Source organism: Lycorma delicatula, chromosome 8, assembly GCF_047948215.1.
Source record: "Lycorma delicatula isolate Av1 chromosome 8, ASM4794821v1, whole genome shotgun sequence".
Classification (NCBI taxonomy): domain Eukaryota; kingdom Metazoa; phylum Arthropoda; class Insecta; order Hemiptera; family Fulgoridae; genus Lycorma; species Lycorma delicatula.
The window spans coordinates 93927017-93953358 of NC_134462.1; the positions used below are offsets into that span (position 1 = coordinate 93927017).

Consider the following 26342-nt stretch of genomic DNA (forward strand, 5'->3'; position numbering starts at 1 on the left):
ACACACATGCCATCTGAAAAATTTCCATCTGGTTTTTTGGGTTCCTTAGGTATCATAATGTAAAGATCTGGTGAAAACCACATATGTCCAAATTGGACTAATTACAATACTTTCCCTTCTAAAGCTGTAGCTCTGCTATAGCACTAGCTAGATGGGAAAGTTAAAAGCAATGTATATGTAATCTTAAAACAAGATAACCCTGAAAGGCAGAGACATTGCTTGGAAATCAAGTAGTGTAACAGTCATTAGCAAAACGAACAATTTTTAATATAATAAAAAAAAACACTAACTTGATGGTAAATATGTTAGTCCAAAACTTACTCAAAAACATGTGAAAATAACTGAAAAGTCGGGATTACTAAAACCGCAATCAGAAAAAAGTTCATTTATATTATTTCAATAACAAGCTTCCTAACATGAACAAAATATTAAATGCTGTGAATACAGATTCTGAACTGCCAATTTTTCTAGAAGTACATTATGTTTTAAATTCAATGAATTTTTGTTTCATGTCCAGAAAAAATGATTCTTTATTGACTGAACATGAATATACTATTTCATGGTGTAGGGAATATTTAAGAGAAATTAAGCAGTTTTGTAAAGAGGGTAAGACAATTCATTACCTAGATGAAACTTGGGTTAATGTGTACAGGAAAAGGTACGGGTGGATAAATTAGTAAAGAGTGCAAAAGATGCTTTTGTGAAAGCATTAAGGTGAAAATCCCAGCTGGAAAAGGTAAGTTTAATATTAATGCACATAAGAAGTGAAAATGGGTCTTTGAACAATGGTTTATGAGTATTCTAGATATTCCCAAGAGTATCACAATGAAATGAATGGTAACAATTTTATGCAGTGGTTAAAAAAATTGTTGATGAAGGATTCATCATAGTAATGGATAATACGCTTTACCATTGCCAAAAAACTGAAAAAAATCCAAACGCTTTGACCTGAAAATCAGAAATTACGAAATGATAACTGCATACACCAAAGAGATGTCAGTTAAACAAAAATATATTCATTATTAAGTAGATGAAATCACAAATTAAAAAATTTTGTTGTGTTGTGTTGCGGCTTGCTCTATACTATTGCAATTTTAACCAGACAGAATTGATATGGACACAAGTCAAAGGCTACATTGGGAGTAATAACCCACATTAAGTAATACAATATTAAGTTATGTGATGTAAAAAATTTATTGATAGTAGATGCAAATACTTAGAAAAATTTCATTCTACATGTTATTAGAGAAGAAAAAATCAGGGGAAGTGAGCAGAAAGTTTGTGTGAAAATAATATTGAAGATATAATGATAAATTTGGGAAACGATGACAATAGTCCCACAGACAGTAAGCTTATCGGAAATTGTAGAAATACATTGAGGTAACAAATATTTTTTTCGGTTTTACTTGAAATTTTAATATGGTGGTAATGTACTTTATTTCTAAAATTTTTATTTTTAAGGTAAATTTATTTTATCTCAATTTTCTAATTTTTTTATTACATTTTATTTTTTCTTCATTTTTACATAGAGACACTACTTCTTAAGTAAAGAGAAGTGTCTTTTTCTCTCAGACGGATTGTGCTAAATTAAAATCATCATAATGTCATATTTTGGTTTGCTATACGCGCTCATGAAATAAATTGTAACTTTAAATCCTAAAGATATGAGTAAAAACAATTTTTTGTCCCTTAAACTAGATGAAGTAGATTTAGTAATGGTAAAAAACATATAAAGCATTTTAAAAAATCAACACTAAAATATTTTTAAGATTAAAATATTTTTTTCTCTTAAAGGGAGAAAGGAAAATTCATATAATGTTAATCATCATGCATTACTAAATAATATTCAACTGAAAGTCTGTGTAAATATATTTTGGAAGGAAATTAGACAATGAAAATGTGTTATTATATTTGATATTCAAAAGAGAAGATTACCTTTAAATTTTGATTACAATGAATGAAATATAAAGAATCAAAATGATAAAACAGGCTAGCATAATAGAGAACTTAAATAAAATGAAGACACAAAAACTCACACATTTAGTTACAGCTATGATGGCAACCATATTAAAAATTTCAGTTATATTTCCAGAAAGTTATAAAGTTGAAAAAGAATGTCAACAGAAGTAAAAATTTGATTATTATTTCCTGCTTTTGTTTTTAACAATAGAGATTGACAAACTAGAATTTCCCAAAGAATGTAATAATAAGTTACAACAAATTTAAAGTGATGTTGACAATCAACTCTAAAGGTATATAATTGATAATTAATTAAGTGAATAGAAACAGTTTAAGCAGAAACATTATTTTGTAATGAATATAAACTTGAAAAATTTAAATAAGAGGAAATTATGTACAGAAAAAACATATCCCATATAACTGACTCAGACCGAGGAGAAAAAAAATTCTCAATCAACATATCAATGGCTTTACCTTAAATTTTACAGATGTCAACTACAAAATTTGAAATTTATTATAGTTAATCTAAAGTTAACCTTTTTTTAACTTGTTTCCAATAGGTTAATGTATACAACTTTATTAAATGTTTTTGAATTAATATTTCTGCAATGTTGTTTTCTATCAAAAATTATTTTATTTTGTTGTTTCTTCACAAAATTCTTTAAATAACTAACACATTACATTGACAATACTACACAAGTAATTTCACTACATAAAAATTATTTAACAGTAGGAATAAAAAATTTAAGTATCTGAAATCGTGTCAGAGTTAGGCTCAGATTTTATTAATTACAACTACTTATCCTTTGTTTTAGTAAAAGAGATTTAATTTAATTCATTTTGTAGTTTCCGAAATGGTGTTTTACTTAAGCACCACAGCTGTATGTACAAATGTACAGAAACAATGAATAACATGAAATTGTACATAGATTGTTGTTAGAAAAATTTAATAATAATGTTAAATTTGTTTTTTAATAAAAAATAATTAATATTTATTAATTTTATTCTGACCTACATGACTTATGGCAGTTGTATATTGCTGTTGATAATCATTAATTAAATTTGTGTTTCAGCCTCCGTAAATGTTTGTTGTTTCCAGTAAGTATCACTAGAATGCAGCAGTGACGTTGATTTATTGCTGTTCCACCCACCTTTACTTTTGTGGGATGATGATGAAGAAACGCCATTAGCTTGATGGTAACCACGACTCATCTCTGTCGGTAAACCACTGCTACTTGTTCTTCTGCTTTCTACATATTGTTGCTGTCCTTGTCTTTGGCGTGATGAACCTTCTCTACTGGCTGCTCTCACCCTTTCGCTACCAGATGAATAATTACTGTAAAACAACAATATTTAACTGCATTTTATAATAAAGAAATGATAAAAAAATTAGGCATGTAGAATAGTACTTACAAACTAAAACTGCAGTCTTATCTCATAGCTTAACTATTAATATGAGAAGGCAGTGAATAATGTATGAATATGAACAGTATAATAATATGAACATGAATAATATATTATTAACAAATTATAATAAACACTCAAATTCACCTCCATCAGTTGTGAAGACTAGATTTTCTTCAATACTTCAGATATCATTAATTAATAAAAAATTCATATTTTTCAGTACGTGACTGTGGTTTTATTGGAATGGTTTTATATAAAATAAAATCAATGATACCAGATGTATTTATTATGTCAATGTATTTTATTAATAAAGTAAATTAAGATAGGTAATCAAAATCTAACACAATTAAAGATAAACATAACATAATAATTCAAATTAACATAATTCTTGAACATGTTATATATAAAAAAAAAAACCACCAACAATAACATCAGCTGATAATAAGATGAGATCAGCTCTATCAATCATTAAAAATGATTGTAAAAGTGACTGAAAACACTATGAAATGAGTTTTGAAAATGTTATATTTATTAAATGTAGAGCAGTTCTTAATTAAAAAATTTAATAGTTTTAAATAATTCTAAAAATTAACTCTTTTACTACAATGTATGTTTTTGTACAGTCCTGAATGTTACTGTTTGAAGCCTAAGTTTGAATTAATTTGTATTAATCAAATACAAGTATAATTATTGTTACTATCAATATAATTTGTAACTATCAATATAACTTTTATATTTCTGAAATGAAGTCATTTTTCAATAGAAAATAAATTGATTGCATTCATAAAATAAGCACTGCAGTTATAAAGAACAATGAATTCATAGTAGAGTATAATTGTTGCCATATAACAAATACAGTATTTTCAAATCAAATTATACTCTATTTCTAGGAACAACTCAATTTTTTAATGAAGTGTCCCTTATAAATCAATATCTGAATAATGTATCACCTGAGACAACTATTCTTCCTTTTCCTTATTACCCACATACTGTGTTACCTACAAATTTTTATTAATCCAGTAAAACTGAAAACATGTGCTACAAACCTTTTGATAACAAAAATTAATACATATAAATCTTAATATTTATAATTTCCATTGTTATTGCATGAAGTATTTTCCTACTTTAATTTAATTCTAGAGAATAAAAGTATGGAATAAATATTTAAATAAATACTACTATTAGAAGGTTAAGTTTTGTTGTTTTTTCTTTCTTTTTTCTTGTATAATTTTTTATTTTAATAACTACTCCAACTGTCATTCAGACAGGGTAATACCTTTGTTTTTTCCACATAAAATAATTTCACTAAAATTATGTTTCATCTGAATTATATGTTATTATTTCCTGCTTTTGTTTTTAAGTTTTCATAAATTTTCTTTCCTAAATAAAGAAAAAAGGAAGCATTTTCAATTAATTTTATCACTATATAAATCATATTATGCTGTTCATGTAGAAATTTATTTATAGTAATATTTTATACACTAAAATTTATTTATTTTATGTTATTAAAAAGGGATTTCTTTATATTTATTAGTTTTTGTATGTTTGATGGCATTGTTATGATTTTTTCTAATTGATGAAATAAATATAATTATTATTTAATTATTGTAAAATCAGAAAAAACATGTTTCAATAAAAATAACTGTTGTCGAATAAGCTGCTTAAACAATCATAGTTGTAGTGTTCAAAATAAATCAAACTTCCAACACGTTACATAATGACTGAACAGATTATTTTTGTTAAGATCAGAAATAAATAAACTGTAATCCAGTGCCTTACTACACCTAGAGAGCTTTTCTATATATATATATATATTTCTATATATCTATATATATATATACATACACTACAGTGGTACAGAATGAGAAACACCAACCTATAGATTTAAAGACCTCAAAAACAGTAGAAAATCATGACCATGTAAGTTGTACTGGCAAAAACAAAATATATAAAAACATTAATTTAACACAAGGTAATGTAAAATTAGATTATGAAAGAGGCAAACCAAAACTGAATTTAACAGAAATACAAACATTTACAACAATGAAGCTCTAACAAATTTTATTGTTAGTTGATATAAGATTTTATTTTATTGTTGTCAGAGATATCTGCATTGAATATGTTAAACACTAACATATTAATACTTATAGATGTACACCTTTTTAAATAATTTTAAGAAGAACCAAAAACCAAAAATTTACATTGTAGATTACAGATTATATATAATACTTTTTCAACCACAAGAGCTATCCTTTACAACAATAAAAAAAACTGCGGTAGTTAAATAAAATATTCTATACATGTTATGGTATTGGTTTGTTTTTATAGCTGGCATTTTTATCTTATTTCATATAAATTCATCAATATTATTAGATTCTTGGGAGCAATTATTGTTAAAGAATAACTGTAATAAACATATACAAACAGTAAAACTTACCTCTGCCAACTAACAAGATATTCTCCTGAGCTATTTGGAGTTCCTGCTGACTGTAATAGGTAAGATCTACTATGGGGATCGATATATTGATATGGTGGATATAATAAAAACTGTGGTGGTGCTCTAGCAACATCTTCTGTTGATACAGTAGGCCTACAATAAGCAATATCACCTGCAATGATAATAAATTGAACAATGTGCATAAGAATAAAACAACTTCATTATAAAATGAATTTGTCAAAGAATATATTAGTCAAAATTCACTGCTAATGACATAGTTGATAGGAAAAAAATTGTGTACAGTGAAACATCGTTTATCCAGATTGATCTTGCAGTGCCAAATCCAGATAAATGGAAAAATAAACAAGGTTCACTGTAAGTACTAGACATTATTGTTGAATGGGTTACATAACAAAAAGACAAAAATATAAAAACATATATGTATCTCAGTAAAAAATTAAAAAAGATATTCAGAACATACATTTTTTTGTTTGTTTTCAGTCATTTGACTGGTTTGATGCAGCTCTCCAAAATTCCCTATCTAGTGCCAATCGTTTCGTTTCAGTATACCCCCTTACATACTACATCCCTAACAATTTGTTTTACATATTCCAAACGTTGCCTACCTGCACAATTTTTCCCAACTACATGCAACTCCAACATTAAAGCGACTGTTCCAAGATGCCTTAATATGTGGCTTATAAGTCTGTCTCTTCTTTTAACTATATTTTTCCAAATGTTTCCCTCTTTATCAATTTGCCACAACACCTCTTCATTTATCACTTTAACCACGCATCTGATTTTTAACATTGTCCTATAGCACCACATTTCAAAATCTTCTAAACATATAAGCATATAGATATTAACAATCGTTGTTAGCTTAGTTTTGATTTTATCCTTATTACAATGAGTCTATCGCTATGCATTTTGAAAAATTCTACTCTCTTTCCTATCTTGTTCATTACCTACTCCTGCCTGCCCTTTATTTGAAGCTGAGTTAATTATTCTAAAATCACCTGACCAAAAGTCGTTTAATTCTTCCCACTGAACCTCCCTAATTCCTACTACATCTACATTTAACCTATCCATTTCTCTATTTAAATTTTCTAACCTACCAACCTTTTTTAGACTTCTAACATTCCATGCTCCAACTCGTAGAATGTTATATTTTAATTTTCTGGTGACCTCTTCCTCAGTAGTTCCCACCCAGAGATCCGAACAGGGGACAAATTTACCTCCAGAATATTTTATAAAGAAAGGCGCCTCCATCTTTTTTAGATGAAAATGCAGGGAGCTACACTTTCTTGGAAAAAACAGCTGTAGTTTTCTACTGCTTTCAGTTGCACAGTACTCAGAAGATTGAGTGATGTTGGTATGGGCGTTTAAGTCCTCTTGACCTATGCCCTTAACAATTACTGAAAGAGCAGCTGCCCTCTTTCAGGAATCATTTCTCAGTCTGGCTCTCAACGGATAACTCTCCAATATGGTTGCACCTTCAATCCAGCTACTCTGTATCAATAAGTACCCAAGCCCCCTCACCATCGGCAAGGTCTCATGATTCGTAGAGAGAGCAGAACATAAATACAATGTGATAAAAACAGAGAGAGTAATGCTTTGCAAAAAATCCAATGAGTAGAAATTTGCTTGTAAAAGAATCAGAATTTACAAAAATTGTCTGAAAGAAATGAACTATCCTACTGTTTTATAAAAAATGTAATTTAAACAACTTATTAAAAAAAATCTTATAAAAAAAAATATTGAAGAGAAATTGAGTAATTAATTATTGTGTGTAATAAAAATATAATTTCTTAAACATTACAAAAATAAAAATTGAAAAATTTACAAAATATTTAATAGAACAAAACTTAGTGATAGTCAATGATCAAAACATACCTTTAAAAACACTATTTTTCTTAAAAAAAAATATTGTATCAGTATTTGCTTTAATGTTGTTCTTTGTTTATGACTGCAAAGATCACGCAACAGTTCAAACAAAGAATCTGTACAGAATTGCATCCTTTTTGCTGCTCCAACTACTTATAATGATATAGTAAACAAACATTCACGAGCTTTTTTGTGTGATGGCCCTGAATAAAAGTCATTATATCATAGTTCAAGCTTGATCAATTAATATGTTTCCATCATGCTTTTCAGAAGTTAATTTTATAATTAGTTTAACACAGGCCTATACAAATGTTTTACACTATACGAATTGGAAAAAAGTCAATTAAAAAACCCAGTAAAAATAAAGATCGATAAAATATATTTACTGTTGATACAAAACATTATTTGAATAGTATTTTAGATTTTTTAAATAGTGTATTTAAATTGTCTAGTCCAGCTAATTGGACTTCCAGAAAACAGATCTACATGTACATCTGTACATGTACACGTAAAAGTTTCTCTCATTGGTACTGATGGTTAATACTCCAGATGATTATAACTAAATATTATTTTAAATTAACTTTTAAAAAAAAATACTACAACTATAAAATAAAGTTAAATCAATGCTAGCTTGGACAATAGTAATAATAATTATATTAATAAATAATAATATGAATAAAAGTAAATTACTAATCGACAACGTGAGGTGCATATTCGGAGAGTTTACCAACTACTGCTGTGTACAGTCAGTTCCAGTGGTACTAGTCAGGTAATTGCAACTTCTGCCATAAGATAAGATTACTGTTTTAAACATTACTGTCTGTGTATATGGACACAGATGCATATCATGATAGTGTTATATAATATTATATTATTTATTAGGCTTTATTTATATTAATTTCATATTAATGAATTAATTGATGTCATTTTAATTTCATTGTTTAATGATAAAACATCAGTTTTTCTTCTGTTTAATTAACTTACAGCTATTTTTGGGTCTTTCTGATTCTCCCCCACAATGGTATTTTACATTACATACTATGTATATATTAATTAGTGGGTATTTGGAGGTGTACGCAAAGAAATTATAAATGTAATCTAACCAAACTTAACCTACACTCATCAACCATCGCTCGCTAGTCAAGTTTAGCAAGCGAAGTGAGTGTGGGTAAGTTTGGTTAGATTATATTTATAATCTCTCTGCAAATACCTCCAGATACCCACAGATTTGGAAGAAAAAATATATCTAATATGTAATGTAAAAAAACCCATTTTGGAGGAAAACAGAAAAGACCCCTATTTTTATACAAATAATGAATTTTATCTTTTGCCCTGTTATTTTGTAATAAGAACAATTGTTTTCTTTGTTAGTCAATGTGCTTTAAAACACAAGCAGGATGAAATATATGATACTAAAAAAGTATACACAAGTAACTAATGTATAAATTTCTTACATCAACTATTTTGATTTAAGTAAAGATATTATGAACAAATACATTATGAATAATATTATGAATAATATTATTAAGTAATGATATTATGATGAACAGAGACGTCTGAGTCATAAAATTATGGGTTAAAAATTTAAAATAGGCATGTAGTATAAGCATTACGTAATTTGTAGAGGTATTATATACCATTTTAGTGAAAACGTTTACTTAATTAAATTATTGTAATAAATTGCAGATAAAATTTATTTCATTTATGAATACAATAACAATAATGTAAATTAATATTTCTAATTGTGTTATTATCATAATCAGAAAGAAATTACAGATTCCAAAAAATACAGTAACCTATTTTAAATGGACAGCATTTCTTGTTTAGAACAGATTAAGAAACATGTTAGTTTGTTCAGTAGGACTAAGCCCAGACTGTATTGTTGTATTATATTTCCATCTCTGTTTATAGCCAAACAAAACAACAGTGCTGTGGTTCACCATGAATATGAACTTTGCTTTGTCAACTTGTAAATAAATAAATAAATAAAATAAATGAATAAACTAAATTACCATTTTCAGGATGTGTAGGTGTACTAACATCAGAAGTTTTGTTAGAAGAGGATGCTTTTTTACGAGCTGGTAAACTATGTGTTTTCCACTTCCCTTGTAATAATTCTCTTTCACGTAAACATAATCTTTCTAATTCAACCATTTTTTTTTGTAATATCCTTTGTAATTGTATATACCTCATATGTAATTCTACCTGCATCAATCAATGACAGTAGACAATAATTAAAAATTTCATTTAAAAAAATACATAATTTCTAAAGCAAGTCAAAAAATTGTACTAAGTAAAAGACACTATACAAATTTTTTTGATTGTAAACATTACTTAACCTATCAACCTTGAAAGTTGGATAAGCTTGTCAGAATTGAGAAGAAAATTAAAACATTCAGTAATGAAACCATTCAAATCTAAATTGCTTCATGCAAAATAATAAATCATTCCAGATGGGTGTCAAAATTGTAAAGTTAATAATTTAAATTCCAAAAGGGTAGAACATACAATCTGTAGTGATTTTAAAGGCAGATGAAGCTACATTTTTGTTAATTAAGATGTTAAGTAAAGAGAATTTTGCTTATTCAAGGCATATGAAAAAACATAATTTGGATAAATTAAAGAATTAAATAGAACTTAGTTTTCATAAGATCTTATAGAATGTTTGTCATTTCTGAGCTGTTATAAATTATAAACGAAGGAAAAGAATTTAAGTGCACTGAAAAAACAAATGCAGTCAATTTCATAAATAAAGATTGTTTAATAACTGTAAAAGTGATGTCATAAAGCAAATACTTTTCTATCCCTTTTGTTTGAAGTGTAGCCCTGACTGCACAACTGAATTTTCTAAAAACATTGATTTAGAATACCAACAATGAAATACTTAGATTATAGAAGCATAGTCTAGCCAAGATACTTCCTTTTACTACCGAGGTTGACTGATCCAGTGAATTGCCTCATGAAATATGGACTTTTTCAAGGTCTTCAAGGCCATTGAGCCCCTTTACATGTTGTCAAATATTCTTAACTATAAATTATATTATAATGCATTTCACATTAAATAAGATAACTAGATTTTGTAAAACTGATTTATGCTGCACTCTGTATTAAGAATGGGATATCATAATATAACTCAAGATGTAGTCATTTTTAGCAAGTAGTAAAATTGTAAAGGATGTACAAAGCAAAGAAGATATCAGACACAAACTAGCACAAGCAAGGAAAGATTTCATACAGAAAAGGTAAGATTTTATACCAGAATAGACCTAGTTTTTAGGTTTCATATCTAAAAACTATAATTTAGAAATATAGAGTACGTTTTTGAAAATAAAGACAGCCACCCATTTACAGTGAATAGCTTACCACATAGTGATAAAGACTTTTTTGTGGCTAGAATTGATTGATATAGATCTGAATGACACGTAGTTACAAGTTAGTATAATATACTAATGAAACTATGACTTTACTGTGAATAAAGTTTAGAGCAGAATTCTTTCATTCGTGAAACAGTAATATCAACTGGCCTCTGAGATTGTGCAATTTAACAGATACTAGTATTATTTAGTATTTTATTATGCTGTATTATTTTTTATCACAAATAAAGTTGTACTAATAATCTACAAACTAAATGTAAACTCAAAGAAAAATTTTTATGTATAATTTGTTACTGAATCACAATATATATTATATCCAGATGTTATTGAAGAGTTTAAAAAAAAGCCACAGTGGTTGATATTATTTTTCAAATTTAAACGTAATTAATTATACTATTACTTGAACTAAATATATGTTTAAATTTTTCTAAATTTATGCATGTTTTATTACTTTAAAAAAAAAAAAAGAAGCTTTTATATAAACATGAAACTGTCAATCTTGATTACATTAACAACCAGCTGATATGGGGACCTAGAATCCCCATTGACTTTGCTCCCAGAATGCTACAGAAGTGTTTTCCTTCTTAAATTTTTACTATTACATCTTAAGGCATTCTGGATTTGTTAATCTGACACCAGAAGAAAGGTAAAAGTGTAAAGAAGGGGGAAAACCTGTAAGGATAGACAAAAGATTATAATATGTAAAGCAATTGCTTAAAAATATAGGTAGCAAATAATTTAAAATTAGAAGGAAGGTGAACTAGATCATACGAATAAAAATTATGATGCAAAAGATTAAACATTATTCTTTCGTATGGTTAATAAACAAATTAAGGTAAATCTAACATATGAGCAAATAACATTATGCAACATGAAAAATATAGTTAATCTATAATATGTGATTTTTTTTTGTCACAAAACACAAGGTTAATTATAAAACTATTGCTTGATAATAAATGTTAACATGAAAATTATATTCTGCAGTATGGTTTATTGTGTTTTAATGTACACACTGTGTAATTATGAATATATATGTTAATATAAAAATTATTTTAAAGGAATAAATATCTCAACTTTATAATTTTAATACTTCAACTTGTATAATATTGGCCGATGGCTATAGCAGTTAAGGTTATTATAAGAATTAATTAAAGAAAATTTCATAAGTCGATCTAGTCAAGGTTTCAGTTTATTTTATTTGAACCTGTCAGATAAAAATAAGTATATTACAATTTAATTCTCAGGCATTCCAAAATTTCTTATCTTTGATTCAAATGTTATGATATTAAATTTTAATGTTTGATATTAATCAAAACTGATTAAGTAAGTTATAGCTGATATAAATTTCTGTACATTGAGGTGTAATGTTAGTACATAGAATTTTATAAAATCAACACTATAGAGTAGAACAAATTCAAGAATATATTTTACAGTAAATTCAGAGTATAGAGTATTTTAGAGTACAATCATTTTCGAGTATATTTTTTAATATATTCAGGCATAAACATTTTAGAGTATAAAATTGAAATTCAAATAGCATTACTGTAGTTTACAATTAAAATCATGGGTTTTGTTATTTGGATACATCCAAAAGTCAGTAATGTGAATTTATGTTATCTGAAGTTTCCTTTATTAGCAGGGGTGCACTGATGATGGAAAGTCATTCTGGAACTGCTTTTTGGAAGAAATAAATTTTCCTTTCACAATAAATTTGTTTTAAGTAAAGTCTGAACTATATTTTATTTTAACAGTACGTATCCACTGTTACCATATTTTTAATGAAAGATATTATCACTTCCTTAAAATGGTGTGTGACAAATTTATGTAACGAATGTTCATGTGTTAAATATTTTGTTAATATTAAAATTGTATGATTTGATTCCTAACCCTCACATTACCTTTTTTTACTGGTATGTTATTAAGAAATTATGAGCTAATATAAAATATAACTTAAATGATAAAAATCAGACCATATGAAAATGGTCCTTGCTTGTAGTTATCCATAGGGAAATGAGGAAAAATAAGTAACTAAAAATCTAATTCATGAAAATAGTTAAACATTTGACATGAAAAGGTAAGTTTTGCTTCTTGTTAGTGTAAACAGCAAAATGAATGTGCATTTTTCATAATACTGTCATGAGTCAAGATACTTGTGATTGTGGATCATATTCTTGCAGTCTGCTATAATTCAATCAAATGTTTTGGTACTGGAAAATTCAGTGCATCTTCATTTATTAGAATAATTATTTGTCCTTGTCATTTTGTTTTCTTACACATGTATAAATTCTTTATTCAGTTTTATTAATTTATAAAAATTAAGATTTAAAAATTAAAAAATATATATATTACCTGTAATAAAACTTAAGACCTACTACAAACAATAATATGCAATTAAAATAAATCTTAAAAGATAGGTAATAATTTAAAATCTTATCTTTAAAACATAGCTAATATTATTAAATGGAACCTTCTAATTTCCAATATAATCTGTTAATTTTTTTTCAGTAGAATCTTCTAATAACTAATACTGTCGCTAGTAAAAAAAAGAAAACATTATATATAAATTCTTCATTTGTATTATAAAATACAAATCTAATAAAATAAAATTCAAAATGCCATAAATAAACATTTCTGGGGAACTCATAAAGTAACACAAATGTACTTGTTAGATGCTAACCATATGATTTTAAAAATATGGAAATATATTAAAAATTAAAGCATTACAAACAATTTTAAGAAAGTAAGTAATGTTTAACAAAAACATAAACATAAACCTGAAACTGAAATGACTGAAGATTTTTCTATTTCTTAATTAGTATGGATAATGTAGTAATCATTACTAGAGGTTATGTCTTTTTGTAATTATTATTTTAGAAGTAATCAAACAAGCCATTTCTGGTGAGGAAGAATTGGATAGTAGTGAAAGAGAAGAGGACAATGGTAAGACAGCAAAAATTCACAATCCAATACAAAATTTAATGAAAATTGAAAATGTATAATTAATTATATTTTGAAAGTCTGAATATATTACCTAAAAAAATATCTAATTACATTAGAAAATATGTATAAAAAAATCACATAATCATGAAGCACATGAAAATAATATAATAAATTTCCTTGATTAATTTACTCATTTGATAATATTTAATTTTCTTGATATCTAGAGCAGATTTCTTGATTCAGGGCTCATAGGCTGCAACACCATTTACTTTCTTAGTGATTGTACCTATAGATTGTTACATCTTTGGATCACCAGCCTAAGGTGTACTGTTAATACAAACTGAAAATAAAATGGTAGTGAGAAAACATTATTGAAATATGCCATTAGCAATAAAATATAATTTGATCAGGCTGGCCTCAAGCTATCAACTTCCCTACGGCAGGAAAACAAGTTCTAACAAACTACATTGCTTAACCTACTTTTCCTCAGTAATAAGTAAAATATAAAATATTGTATGCTAATTGTTTTTTAATGTAGTAAGTTTAACTGAAATCCATTTCAATGCGAAAAATAATTTGATTTTTTTTTACTTGGTATGACTACATAAGCTTGAAGCTTGAGCGTGGGATATGAAAATGGAATTTTGTAGTGTATGAAAATACCATGCTTGATTGGGATTCAAACCTGGGACCTCCAGATGAAAAACCCCTCCTCTTGATTTTAATAAAATCCAGTTGCTAATAACATTCAGCTGAGAAGCATAATATTTAAGCATATTTATTTCATAAATGTGCTTAAATAGTTTAAATATGGAAAATTGCCACTTTTCAGTACACACATAGTAAGTAAATAAAAAAGCAAGTTTTATAAAAAAAATTCCAAGAAAAACACTCCTTTCTTTCTTCTTCTTCCTATTTTTATAATATTTAAATGAAAAGATATGAAACTATTTAAAGAAGCTGTAAAAATGGTGAATAATATAAAATGTTTTAAGCATGGAACGAAGCAATCAGATGTTTTCATGGGCAATATGATTGACTGAGGTTCAAATTTTATGCTGAATAGATAGATATCTTTTATCTTTGGTATCTGGGATTCAATTTATTTGTTTTTGGTATGCTACACATTATGATCCATTATTAATACATCAATTCAAATATTAACAAACAAAATAGATACTATAAGAAAAGGAAAAATTTAACAAGGGCAGTTATGCTAATCATTTTCTTGTCACCAAACATTATATCAGAGGTATAGCTTACTCAAACTTTCACCTAACTAAAATAATAGAATAGAGTTACCTCAGGGCTGTTTGGCCAAGAGTGGACAAGAATAAAATTAGTAAAGTGTGTGCTATGATACAGTAATAGCTTACCTCCAAACAAAATAGAAAGAGGTAAACTAAAGGATTCTTTAGTTACACATGAGATTGAATATGTTAATAGTTTACTTTAGTTAGACCACAACTGATTAATCTCATAAATCCAGAACAATGTTAATAGTTAATAAGTCTTAAGTAAAGTAATCATGAGATGCCAAACTGTAATAACAATAATCAATGCTATACCTTTAGAGTTATCAGTTATTTTATGTGATATGACAAATTAAAATATTAAAATTTATTACAAGAAATGAAAGGATATTCTAAAAAATTCTTATAAGTTATCAAAATTTTACAAAACTTTAAAATATATGGAAAAAAGTCTTACTTTACGAACACAGTCTTCAAATAGAACAACCATTCGCATTCTTGAATCACAGTTCTTAATAAAATTGACTAGAGTTTTATGGTCCGTTTTTTCCATATCATGCCCATTAATAGATAATATTACATCTCCTAAAAAAATAACAGATCAATATATCAAATATAATATTTATTTAAATATAAAAACAGTTAAAATAAAATAGTTGTAGTTATCATCCTCATTCATCCTCTGAAGAATTATCTCAACGGTAGTTACCGGAGGCTAAACAGGAAAAGAAAGTTGTAGTTAATTAGATACTACTGGTTTTTCAGTTTTAAATGAAGTACATATAACAGTTTTTATATCAGAAAGTTTTTCCTACTGAATACAGACAGTGTTTAAAGTGTATCATTTCTTAGCAGAAGGGGCACATTAATTTGTTACTTTATTCTTTATCCAGTGATGAACGTACTAAATTAAATTGTTTCCTCTGAGAGTAGTTATTCACTACATAGTCAGTTCCTGTAGTGAAGGTTATCACTTTATGGCTCATTATCTTCTGCAATTCACAGGGTTCAATATGGTGATGTGCAGCTGAACTCAAGGTAGGTTAAAGTGGGTGAGTTCACATAAAGTAGTGAAGACAAAACCATCTTGTCCTCATATTCCCTTGTATGGTATAGAGCTGCTTGTTATTTTTTGAGATGGCTATGACATTTTTATTTTGACAAGCGTCACATTAGGTTACTTACATTAGGTTGCTTACAACTTCTGGTTATAGCATATAACACATTTTAGTTTGCTTTTTTATAATAGTTCTACTGTTAACTAGTAAGTTTATTCCATTATTACACAGAATACTGATATCAGACAAGATGGCAAACAATAAGTAATGTACATAAAACATAAAGTGGGATTTTGAATCTATCAGATATAGTTTCACTACTACTAATGGCTACAATTTCTGTTTAGTAAAGATAAATTTAAATTCAGTACAAATAGATCTATATTATGGTGGAAATTATGTATTTATTCAAAATTATAAAAGTAGAGAAAGCAAAGGTGTTATGATGATGAGTAAGGACATGATGCAACAACAATATATTCCTAAAACTTCTTATAAAAGGTAAAATAATAAAATGCAGCATATATAAATATAAAAAGCGAATAAAAGAAGAAATACAAAGGCTACAAGTATATAAAAATATTCAAGAGTCCAGAAAACTGCGATACATATAAGCTGATGTCTAAAGAATATATAACAATTCTTTTAAACTTTCAAATCTAATATCTAAAATAAACATCTAAAAAATGTATGTAATATGAAAATAGGAGTTTATTACTATTTTATTTTTACATGAAAAATGTTTGGTTAATCAGATTACAAAACAAAAAAACAATTTTCACTACTTTAGAACTATCTTTATTTTTATAAAATCCTCATCTACAAATTGAGGTTACCTTATAAATAAAACTTCAATAACCTCTCATCGAACAAAGTGTACATAAGTTGTAACTAGTAAATATTATATGATCATTAACAAAAAAACAGCTACAGAAAATATTTTACATTGTATTGTAATTTATATTTATTCTATCTTATATTATATACTAATGTCATTACAATTACAGAAGAGTAAATAAAATATTAATTATGAAGGAAAAAAAGAAATTTTTTGTAGTCAAGTACTTTTGTCTTTAAAAAAAGACAACATTATCAATTTTTAGTAGAATTAAACATCCTACAAAACTTCTAACAACACAAGAATAATATTATTTATTAGTTGCCATGATTATTTCAGTCATAAATTGAAGCAAGAATAAGTAATTAATCATAAACAGATTGTAAAACACGCTATCTGCCTTCCCTGATTGCATTATCGGGTAAAGTAAAACTGTAATATAATGGACAATTTAATTAAAATGAAAATATATGATATAAAAATTATGAATGACAATATATATTTTTCTTTACAATTTTAATTACCAATCCTGCTAAACTGAAAACTTTTATAAGCTTGTTTAAACAGAAAAAAAAAAATGAAAATGTTGAAATGACATTATTATTTGTTACAATAAATAAGAATTAATCAAATATATTTTTAAAAGTTCATTTTTTATTAGATATTTGTAATCTATATATCTATCCGATATACAAGAAAATAAATGCTGAATCCTGTATCATTCATTATATAACTACGATTACCCTAAGCTCATGAATGTCACAAGAAGAAATTTCATCAGAGTAAACACAGTTTATACATGACAATGTTTTCAAGAGAAGGAGGTACTTTGTTGTTAAGAAGGGAAATTTGTTTCTATTCCTTGCATTCATCATGATTGTAAAACAGATAGTCAGAATGTAGCGTTTTTGTTAGCACTGCTACTAAACAAGTGAGGTACTGTTGTCAAATGTGCTTACAAAACTTCTTATGTGGCCCTTGGGGGATATTAAAAGAGCAGAAAGGGAAGTTTTAAGAGCCAAAGTACAGTCACATTTTGAATAGAGATCATGACAGAAATTAAACATTTGTAGTGACTTAAGTTACTGAAACCCATAAGTCTTTTTTTTAGTCAAATTGTAGTTGTAAACGATCATATTAGATCAAAACTGATGAATAAATAGTTATTATTTTTAATCTATTTAAAAAAGAGAAACTACAATTTTGTGATAATCTATACTATATAATGCTTGATATTAGCTTCTAGAGGTTGTTTTTTTTAGAAATTTATAATTCGTACAAGTAAAAACTGAAAAATATGAAGTTTTTCACTTTAGAGACAACTAAAATTAGATGATAAAATATGATTGTTTTGTAATATAACTGCACAACAATTATATTACATATTAAATCAATTATTAATCACACATTTGACATTAAACATTTCAAACCTGTCAAGTAGTGGTGATAAAAGTAATCATTTCTGTCTTAAAATAGAATATATATATGTTTTAATGAATTATTCATTTACCTTCTCTCATGCCAGCTCTATAAGCAGGCCCATCATAATCTACATAATCAACATACGTTATCATTTCTATCTCTTGTTCCTTCTTGTAATGGATGCCATAACTCTGAAAAGTAGAATAATCATCTTTAATAATAAAAAACAAGAGTCATTTGTAAAAATAATTAATTGACTATAATTATAATAACAATTTTTCATTTAATAATTTATTTACAATATTTTAAAAAAATTTAAATTAATGTTAACAAAAAGCCTATTGATGAGGTAGAATACTTCGCTAGACTACAACCATGATATTATTCCTACTAAATCACTTAATATTTTAAAATCAATGTCTTAAGATAGTTTTTTAACTTATTTTTTTTTCTTTATAAACCAAACAAACATGGCGTTATAACCATTCTTAAGAATTTTAACCAACCAAATACCAGAATTAGTAGGAAGATAATGAATAAACTAGTTTCTTAATCTTACTGTCATTAAGCTAATATAATACTATACAAAAGCATGCCAAGCCCATCAAAATGCAAAAGATATTTAACCCTAAAAGTGAGATCTTCACTATATTCACTACAGGGACTAGTAGTATAACATCACTATTCTCAGAGATATCAACTCTAACAATAAATTCACTTTTACGTTGGCTATATACTGTAAGTAAATATCACATTCACAAGAGACTGGGCAGATAATGTAAAGCAAGAAATTACTATAACTCTCAATTCTTTGAGAAACAGATGTTACAGTTTGGCAATGAGGTTAAACACTATTAATAGTTAATAGTACACTGTTAATAGTACATTTGTCATAATACTAGAACTGTCTAGTAAGTTAACAGTAAAATTATCTCATATATATAATGAGACATATAATGAAACATTTTAAAAATGGAATTTTAAAAATGATAGTTTACATACAAAGGTTTCAAAAGAATCAGAAAAAGACCTATAAAATTACCATCAATATCAATTTTAGATTAGGGCACTGAATTTTACAGTATTCAAAATTAAATTCTTCCATAAATATATGGTAACTTTCAAATTTATTATAATCTAACAAAAATTGAAACTACACCATTTTTATCTGCAGTTCTAAAAAATACTTCAGAAACCTTTAAATTACCTAGCTCAAAAACTGCTTCTGTCTTGGTCAGCCACTGTTCTAAAAAACATGCAAAATCTGTTGGTAACTTAATGAAAAAAATATTTCAATTTCTTTGGTTTTATCTCATAGGTATTGAATATTTTCTTATATAAGGGAAATCTTAATATTAATGTGATTAATACTTTACAGGGAGAAGGAATCAGAGAGTGATATTTTAAGAAGGTTAAAAACAGTTTAACAGTTAATGACATGCTTGATAATATTATTAGAATTTAACATATTTTTAGGATCAGTTATTTATGTTAATTATTAAACTAGACATAGTCGGAATACTGTCATAGGCTTCATTCAGTTCTGCTTTGCTATCTAAATTTGAATGCATCTATGACACATGTACATATAATGAATGAGAACCATTTGAATCATAAAGGAGTAATGAAACATCACACTAATAAGTCTCCTCATCTAACTGTTCACTTTCCTTCAGTTTGCTTCAAACATGGTAGCGTTGAATCAGCAAAGGATGGCCCTTGTATGTCATCTTCTGATTTTTATCATAATGCTAGTGCATTATGATAAAACCTACCTACTATTAATTACCTGTTGGTGCCATTCGTACCACTAATGATAACAATGTGGTCTCTCAAAACAAAATTTTTTAAATAGAGTCTCTGCCTCATTGTGAAATTAAAAAGATACCTCCCAAACAATGCTGCATAAGGCTGGTAAAGTCTCTTGCATGGCTATCCCAAGCAAAAGGACTTTACTGGGCTTAATAATCCTTTGCCACCTTTGTTTCCTTAACTTGACAATAGTGAAACCATCACTTTCAAGTGTTTCTTCTCCCATGTTTATCATTTAAAAATACATCTTTATTTAACTACAATAAAATAAACTGATAAAATATTAGCAACAAGAAAAAAATGTTTAAAAATTCACTATAATTTACAGATTTTAGTTTTGCCAATTTAATTTGATTGATATTTCATAATATACCTTAATATATACTTCACGTAATGTGTAAATTAAGTGTTCAAGATACTTCATCAGTGCTTTCATATAAAGCTTGTTATTTGGAGAAACTGACAGATATGAGGAGTGTCTACATCTTTAATTACCAGGAAATTTACTTAGATGAATTAAGAGAAGGTGGAATTGGGATTTATGCCAAGTTAATAGTAATTAAATTCATTTCTAAATACTGTACGTATGTTTGTAGCTGATACTTCCCATACAAATTATTTTTACATCATGACAATATACATGTTACTCATCCTATTCAATGCTTTTGCCTTATTTTTTTTTACTTAAAGTGACACTGACATTGACTGCTATAGTCATTCTGTAATAAATTTGCCTTACATACAATGAAAGTGCAACCAGAATTCCATGTTTAGGAACAAGAAAAAAGTTATTTAAAAAAAATAATTATTTATTCTTAATTTTTATTTGTTTATTATTGTTTTCAATTCTTTAAAGTATAGAACAACTGATTAAAACTGATATAGAATTAATTTTTGATTTAAACCAATACATTAGCTTAAGTATTGTTGAGGAAAATCAATGGTTCAACAAAATTAAACAACTTCACAAAATTAATAACTTTATTTATATTTTTTTGAGGGGAAGAGGAATTCCAAAGTTTGTTTTTACATTTCTGAATTAGTAAGAGTCAGGTGTAAATAAAGTAAGGTATACATAAGGTATTACTAAGGTATAAATTCTGCCTAAATTTATTTTCATACTCCCACTTTACTTACAAATAACACGTTTTGAAATGGAAGTTATCCTGAAACTCAAGAATCCAATCCATAAAGGATTTAAAGCAAAGTTGATCGAACTCCTTCAATTTACAGACAACAAATAAATCCGTCATTTCTAAACAGATAAATAAAATACTGCACCTGACTGTAGAATAAATGTTGATAAAACAAATCAAAAAAACATCAGATGAATTGAAAACAACTGTAGTAAAATAGTAAAACATACTTTTCTAACAAATGATAAAATAGTAAACTGCAATTTTACAAACCTGATGCTTTCATAACATGAACATCTAGAGAATAGCAATCTGATAATTCAAGGTGAAGTAGAAATTTGGTTAAGTATAAAATGTGAATATATTTAATAAATAGAACCTAAGCAGACACTCCTGTATTGTTCTCGCCAAGACTTGTTTATTGGAATACTCATAGGCTTTACGTCAAATTCAGATAAATTCCAGATATCAAATTTTCTTTTCAATCAAACTGTCCACCCACAATCTTTTTGATCAGAAACTATCCTGTTTTTCTAATTTAACCATTTCTTTTTTATCTTTCCTTTTAAAATTTACCAATACAGTTGACTAACTGAAAGTGTGCAATTAATCATCCTACAATTATTCTTCTTATTCTTTTTAGTGAAAGAGATATATAAGCGATTTTTCATTCTTCTATGATTCTCAAACAAAACATTAAATAAATAAAAATGCTAGTAAATAAAAGTTTATTATCCTAAAAGCTGGTTATTTTTATTATTTATTTACAATTATATCCTTCCTTTTGATGATCAACATAATATTTTTGAAAACTGGCATACAGTAAGTTAATATTAGTTTAAAAAGTTAAACTATAGAATAATAAAAATGGCTTCTTCATTAACTATTTTCATAAAATACACACACATATATATATATAAAATAGGTCTATCATATATACTAGACTATAATATGTCTATTATTAACGAACTTCACTAAACAGGGGAAAATTTCAATTTAAACTATATGTTTTATTATATATATTCAAGCCATACATATGACAAAATGAACCAATTTCAATGAAAAAAATTTTACAGAGAAAATTCTTCTAGTGATAAGACTAAGCTTTCTCATGTAAATTAAGAGGAAGATTAATAAATGAAATATTACAATCTACATAAACAATTTCAAATAGTTTTCTGTATCATTACATAGTTCTGGATTTTTATAATTCAGTGATTTGTGCCTTTAAGTCATTCTAACATTTAGAATATTTTCAAGAAAACCTATTAAACTAAGGAAAAAATAACATAATTATAGTCCCATACTAAAGAGCCTTAGCACAATGTTGGTATATTAATGTTTCTTTGCATTTCTTTTTTATATTTATAAAGATGCAGATTTCATGCCTTTCTGTTTCTTGCAAACTATTTTTTTTTTTTGTGGTAAATAACCAGACAAATTTTATATTAAAAAGAAAATAAATAAATAAAATAATAATACAAGGAATGAATTTTAAACTACAAGTAAAATATTAGTAAAATATTAGAATTTATTTTTTCTGAAATAAATTTCAGAAAAACTGGAAAATAAAATAAATGTGTGTAAAATTGAAGGAAAAAAATAACAGAAATAGACAAAATGTTATATAAAAAGTGTCATATATTTAAAAGAAAACCAAGAAAAACCATCATGTATTGGATCTCTTTCATGCGGGCTACGTTTTGTTGGACTACTAAAATTATAAACAGCAGTAAACTAAAAAAATTAAAGTAAAGTAAAATACCTTAATAAAACAAAATTGAGATAAAAAAACATAATAAAAGATACTTTTAAAATTTTTAAGTCTGAACAAAGTTACAAATAATTAAGTTTTGGCAGGTGTTTTTAATTTGGCATAGATTTTAAAACTTAAAAAAGAATTGAAAAATAATCATTTTTACACATTATTTTCTTCTTTTAAATCTATTTTTTTTACAGAAAAGATTATTTCTATATATTTATTAATGTAAATATTTTTTTAATGATAAAATGGACAAAATTTATAAATGAAATAAAACAACAAAGAAGTTTTGTAAGTCTAATTTATACCACCGATCTGTGCATCCAAATTAACTAAAACATAAAAGAGTAAAATGTACCAATAGCGGTAAAAATGATGCCTATACCCAGTGCAATACTTGAATACTTCCAGTTCTTTTGCATAAAAATAATAATATAATAAACATCATAAATATACAATGAAGTATATTATACTGCGTAGAATTCAAGCAAAGGAAGTGAATCAAGAATACATACACTGAATACTCAATACATAATTTCGTTCTGTAACAACATAACAATGATTAGTAATAAAATATGCAGAATTATAAGAACATTGACCAGTCTGAATGTACTGTTATTTCAGAAAGAAAGAAAAAAACATACAATACAGGCACATTAGAAATATGCAAATTTATATATACTATAAAAGTAACTAAAACAACTATTGTATTATTTAATAAATATTAACAACTATTGTTATTTATTTATGTGCATATGTTAATAGCATGTATAAAACTGTAAAACACATCATCTTGAAACAAAGTTAAAATTATAACACTTAAGATTGGATAATAAAATCACCATTGAATTTCCTAGAAAAAATAAAATATTAGAATTCTTTCCTAGAGGAAGTTATTGAATAATTCAAAGAAAAGATATTATAACTTATGTTTTAAACCGATTTTATGTGAGATTTTATGTGAGTGAGAATACAATACAGGGAGAACAAGAGCAGAAACTAAAGCTATCAAAAAAATTGGATCTGTAAAAAAATTATCAGAAATGCGTATATTTTAGCTGAGATTTAAATAATTATAAATTCATACCCTTTCAAACAAACAAAACAGCCTAACATAATATCATTCTTAAATCAGCTAAAAAGGTAAAGCAATGTTCTGTGTTTTCATTTCAAAATCAAAAAGAAGTTACCATCATTAAATGAATCTCTCTCCCAAACAATGTATCCTTCAAGTAGTAAATAATACATAATTAATTATAAATATGAATTAGATTATTACGTAAAGTAATTCAGTTTCTAACAAAGTGCTGCACAATAATGCTACTACTTATTTTTTTATAGCTGTTATAGCTTCTTGATTCTGTTACTGAACGACCTTCTGTTGAGTTGTAATTAACAACATTTCCTGGTATTTCCAGATTTAACAACCAAGTACATATAATTACATTAACAAAAAATATATCTAAATATGAGTTAGTAATCAAGAAACATTTAGTAGATGTTTGGATACTTTAAGAATATAACACGGACAGATCATTCAGTATGTTACAGTATGATATTTAAAGCGAGATAGATAATGAAAGAGAGCTTTAAAATCAAACTATGAATACATTTACAAATAAAAATAATTTTGTTAATAATTCCTCGTCTAATTAAATTAAACAAAGTGATTCTTCTTATTGACAGACATCTTCAAGAGAATTGTAATGAATGTACTTGTGACAGAAATGTCAAGGGACTACAGTAAACACACCTGATAATGTTGGTATAAAGTCAAAAGCAACCTGTCAATAAATGAAATTATAATAAATGTTCAAAAGCCCGCTAAAAATATTTTTCAATTCTAAAAGAAATGCAATAACTTTAAATAATTTTTCCACTATGTGCAGCTAATTGAAATTAAAAATTCCTGAATATTTTATTTGTTGGTAAATAAAAAAAATCATCTTTAATTTTCAACAAATACTCTAAGAATCATTCAAGTATTTTTTATAATTTTCAGGATTTGTTTATTTACAGAAATTAATGGTAAACAATTACAGATATAAATAATACTTCATTGTACAACAGATCCTTAATTTTTTTTTGTCTTCAAATTCATTCTTTTAGTTTGGCCTATACATCCAAATTTCTATTCTTTTGATTAAATTTAGTTTTATCTGTAGCATTTCCAAGGACAGAGACCAGTTTTTTTAGGAATAGGCAAGGTTTCATTAAAATATGATTTTTTAAAACATCACTGTTGTATAGGGAAAATATTTAAGTTTTCCCACACTATCCGATCCTTCTTCTTTATTATTATGAGTAAGTTAGTTTGTTTTTATGTAGTTGCTAAATTTTTTCATCAATTCTTTTCTACATAAAATCAATGGTTTCTCTATTAAAACCATTTCATGTTTAGTACAATGAATTGCTCCACAATAAGGTTCCCCTTTTTTCCTGTTTATCCTCCAGGAATCACCATCATGTATTCAGAGGATATATATGAGTGTGAGAATGAGAATGATATGAATGAGTGTAAGTGAAGTGTAGTCTTGTACAGTCTCAGGTCGACCATTTCTGAGATGTGTGGTTATTTGAAACCCAACCACAAAAAACACCGGTGTCCACAAACTAGTATTCAAATCCATAAAAAAGCCTTTACTAGGATTTGAACGTTGGAATTCTCGATTTCGAAATCAACTGATTTCACCACTAGACTAACCCTGTGGGTTAAGTAACCCTGTATGCTCAGTAAACCAATGATTGTATTAAAATCTGCAATCTATGTTGCAATGGATGAAAAAACTCATTACAGAATCACCATTTAGTATGAATATTGTTGTTTACTTTTAGTTTGCAAATTATTTCAAATAAAACATCTGGTTAGATCTGATTAGATCGCAGTTAACGCAGCAATATTGCGAAATTATTGTATGCAAGCGTTGTTTCAAGTTCTACCATAAAGATGGTGAAAGTGATGGAAAAATTAAAGATCATTTACGTCGCTGTATTGACAATGAACCGGCCCACTCTATCATGCAAAACCCTGACAAATTCAGCCACCCGCCTATTTTCAAA

The 26342-nt window shown here is 26.6% G+C and overlaps 1 protein-coding gene across 5 annotated transcripts in view; it reads right to left on the reverse strand.

Annotated features, from left to right (window-relative positions):
* The window catches only part of ssp6 (PDZ domain-containing short spindle 6), a 390763-nt gene that overhangs the window by 20299 nt on the left and 344122 nt on the right, over positions 1 to 26342 (reverse strand). For all 5 annotated transcript variants that reach the window (XM_075374051.1, XM_075374056.1, XM_075374055.1 and 2 more), the window contains 5 exons: positions 18661 to 18763; positions 15712 to 15839; positions 9700 to 9892; positions 5804 to 5975; positions 3111 to 3295 (listed from right to left, as the gene is read on the reverse strand). In XM_075374051.1, coding sequence (XP_075230166.1) covers positions 3111 to 3295; positions 5804 to 5975; positions 9700 to 9892; positions 15712 to 15839; positions 18661 to 18763 — 781 coding nt within the window. The remainder of the gene's footprint in view (positions 1 to 3110; positions 3296 to 5803; positions 5976 to 9699; positions 9893 to 15711; positions 15840 to 18660; positions 18764 to 26342) is intronic.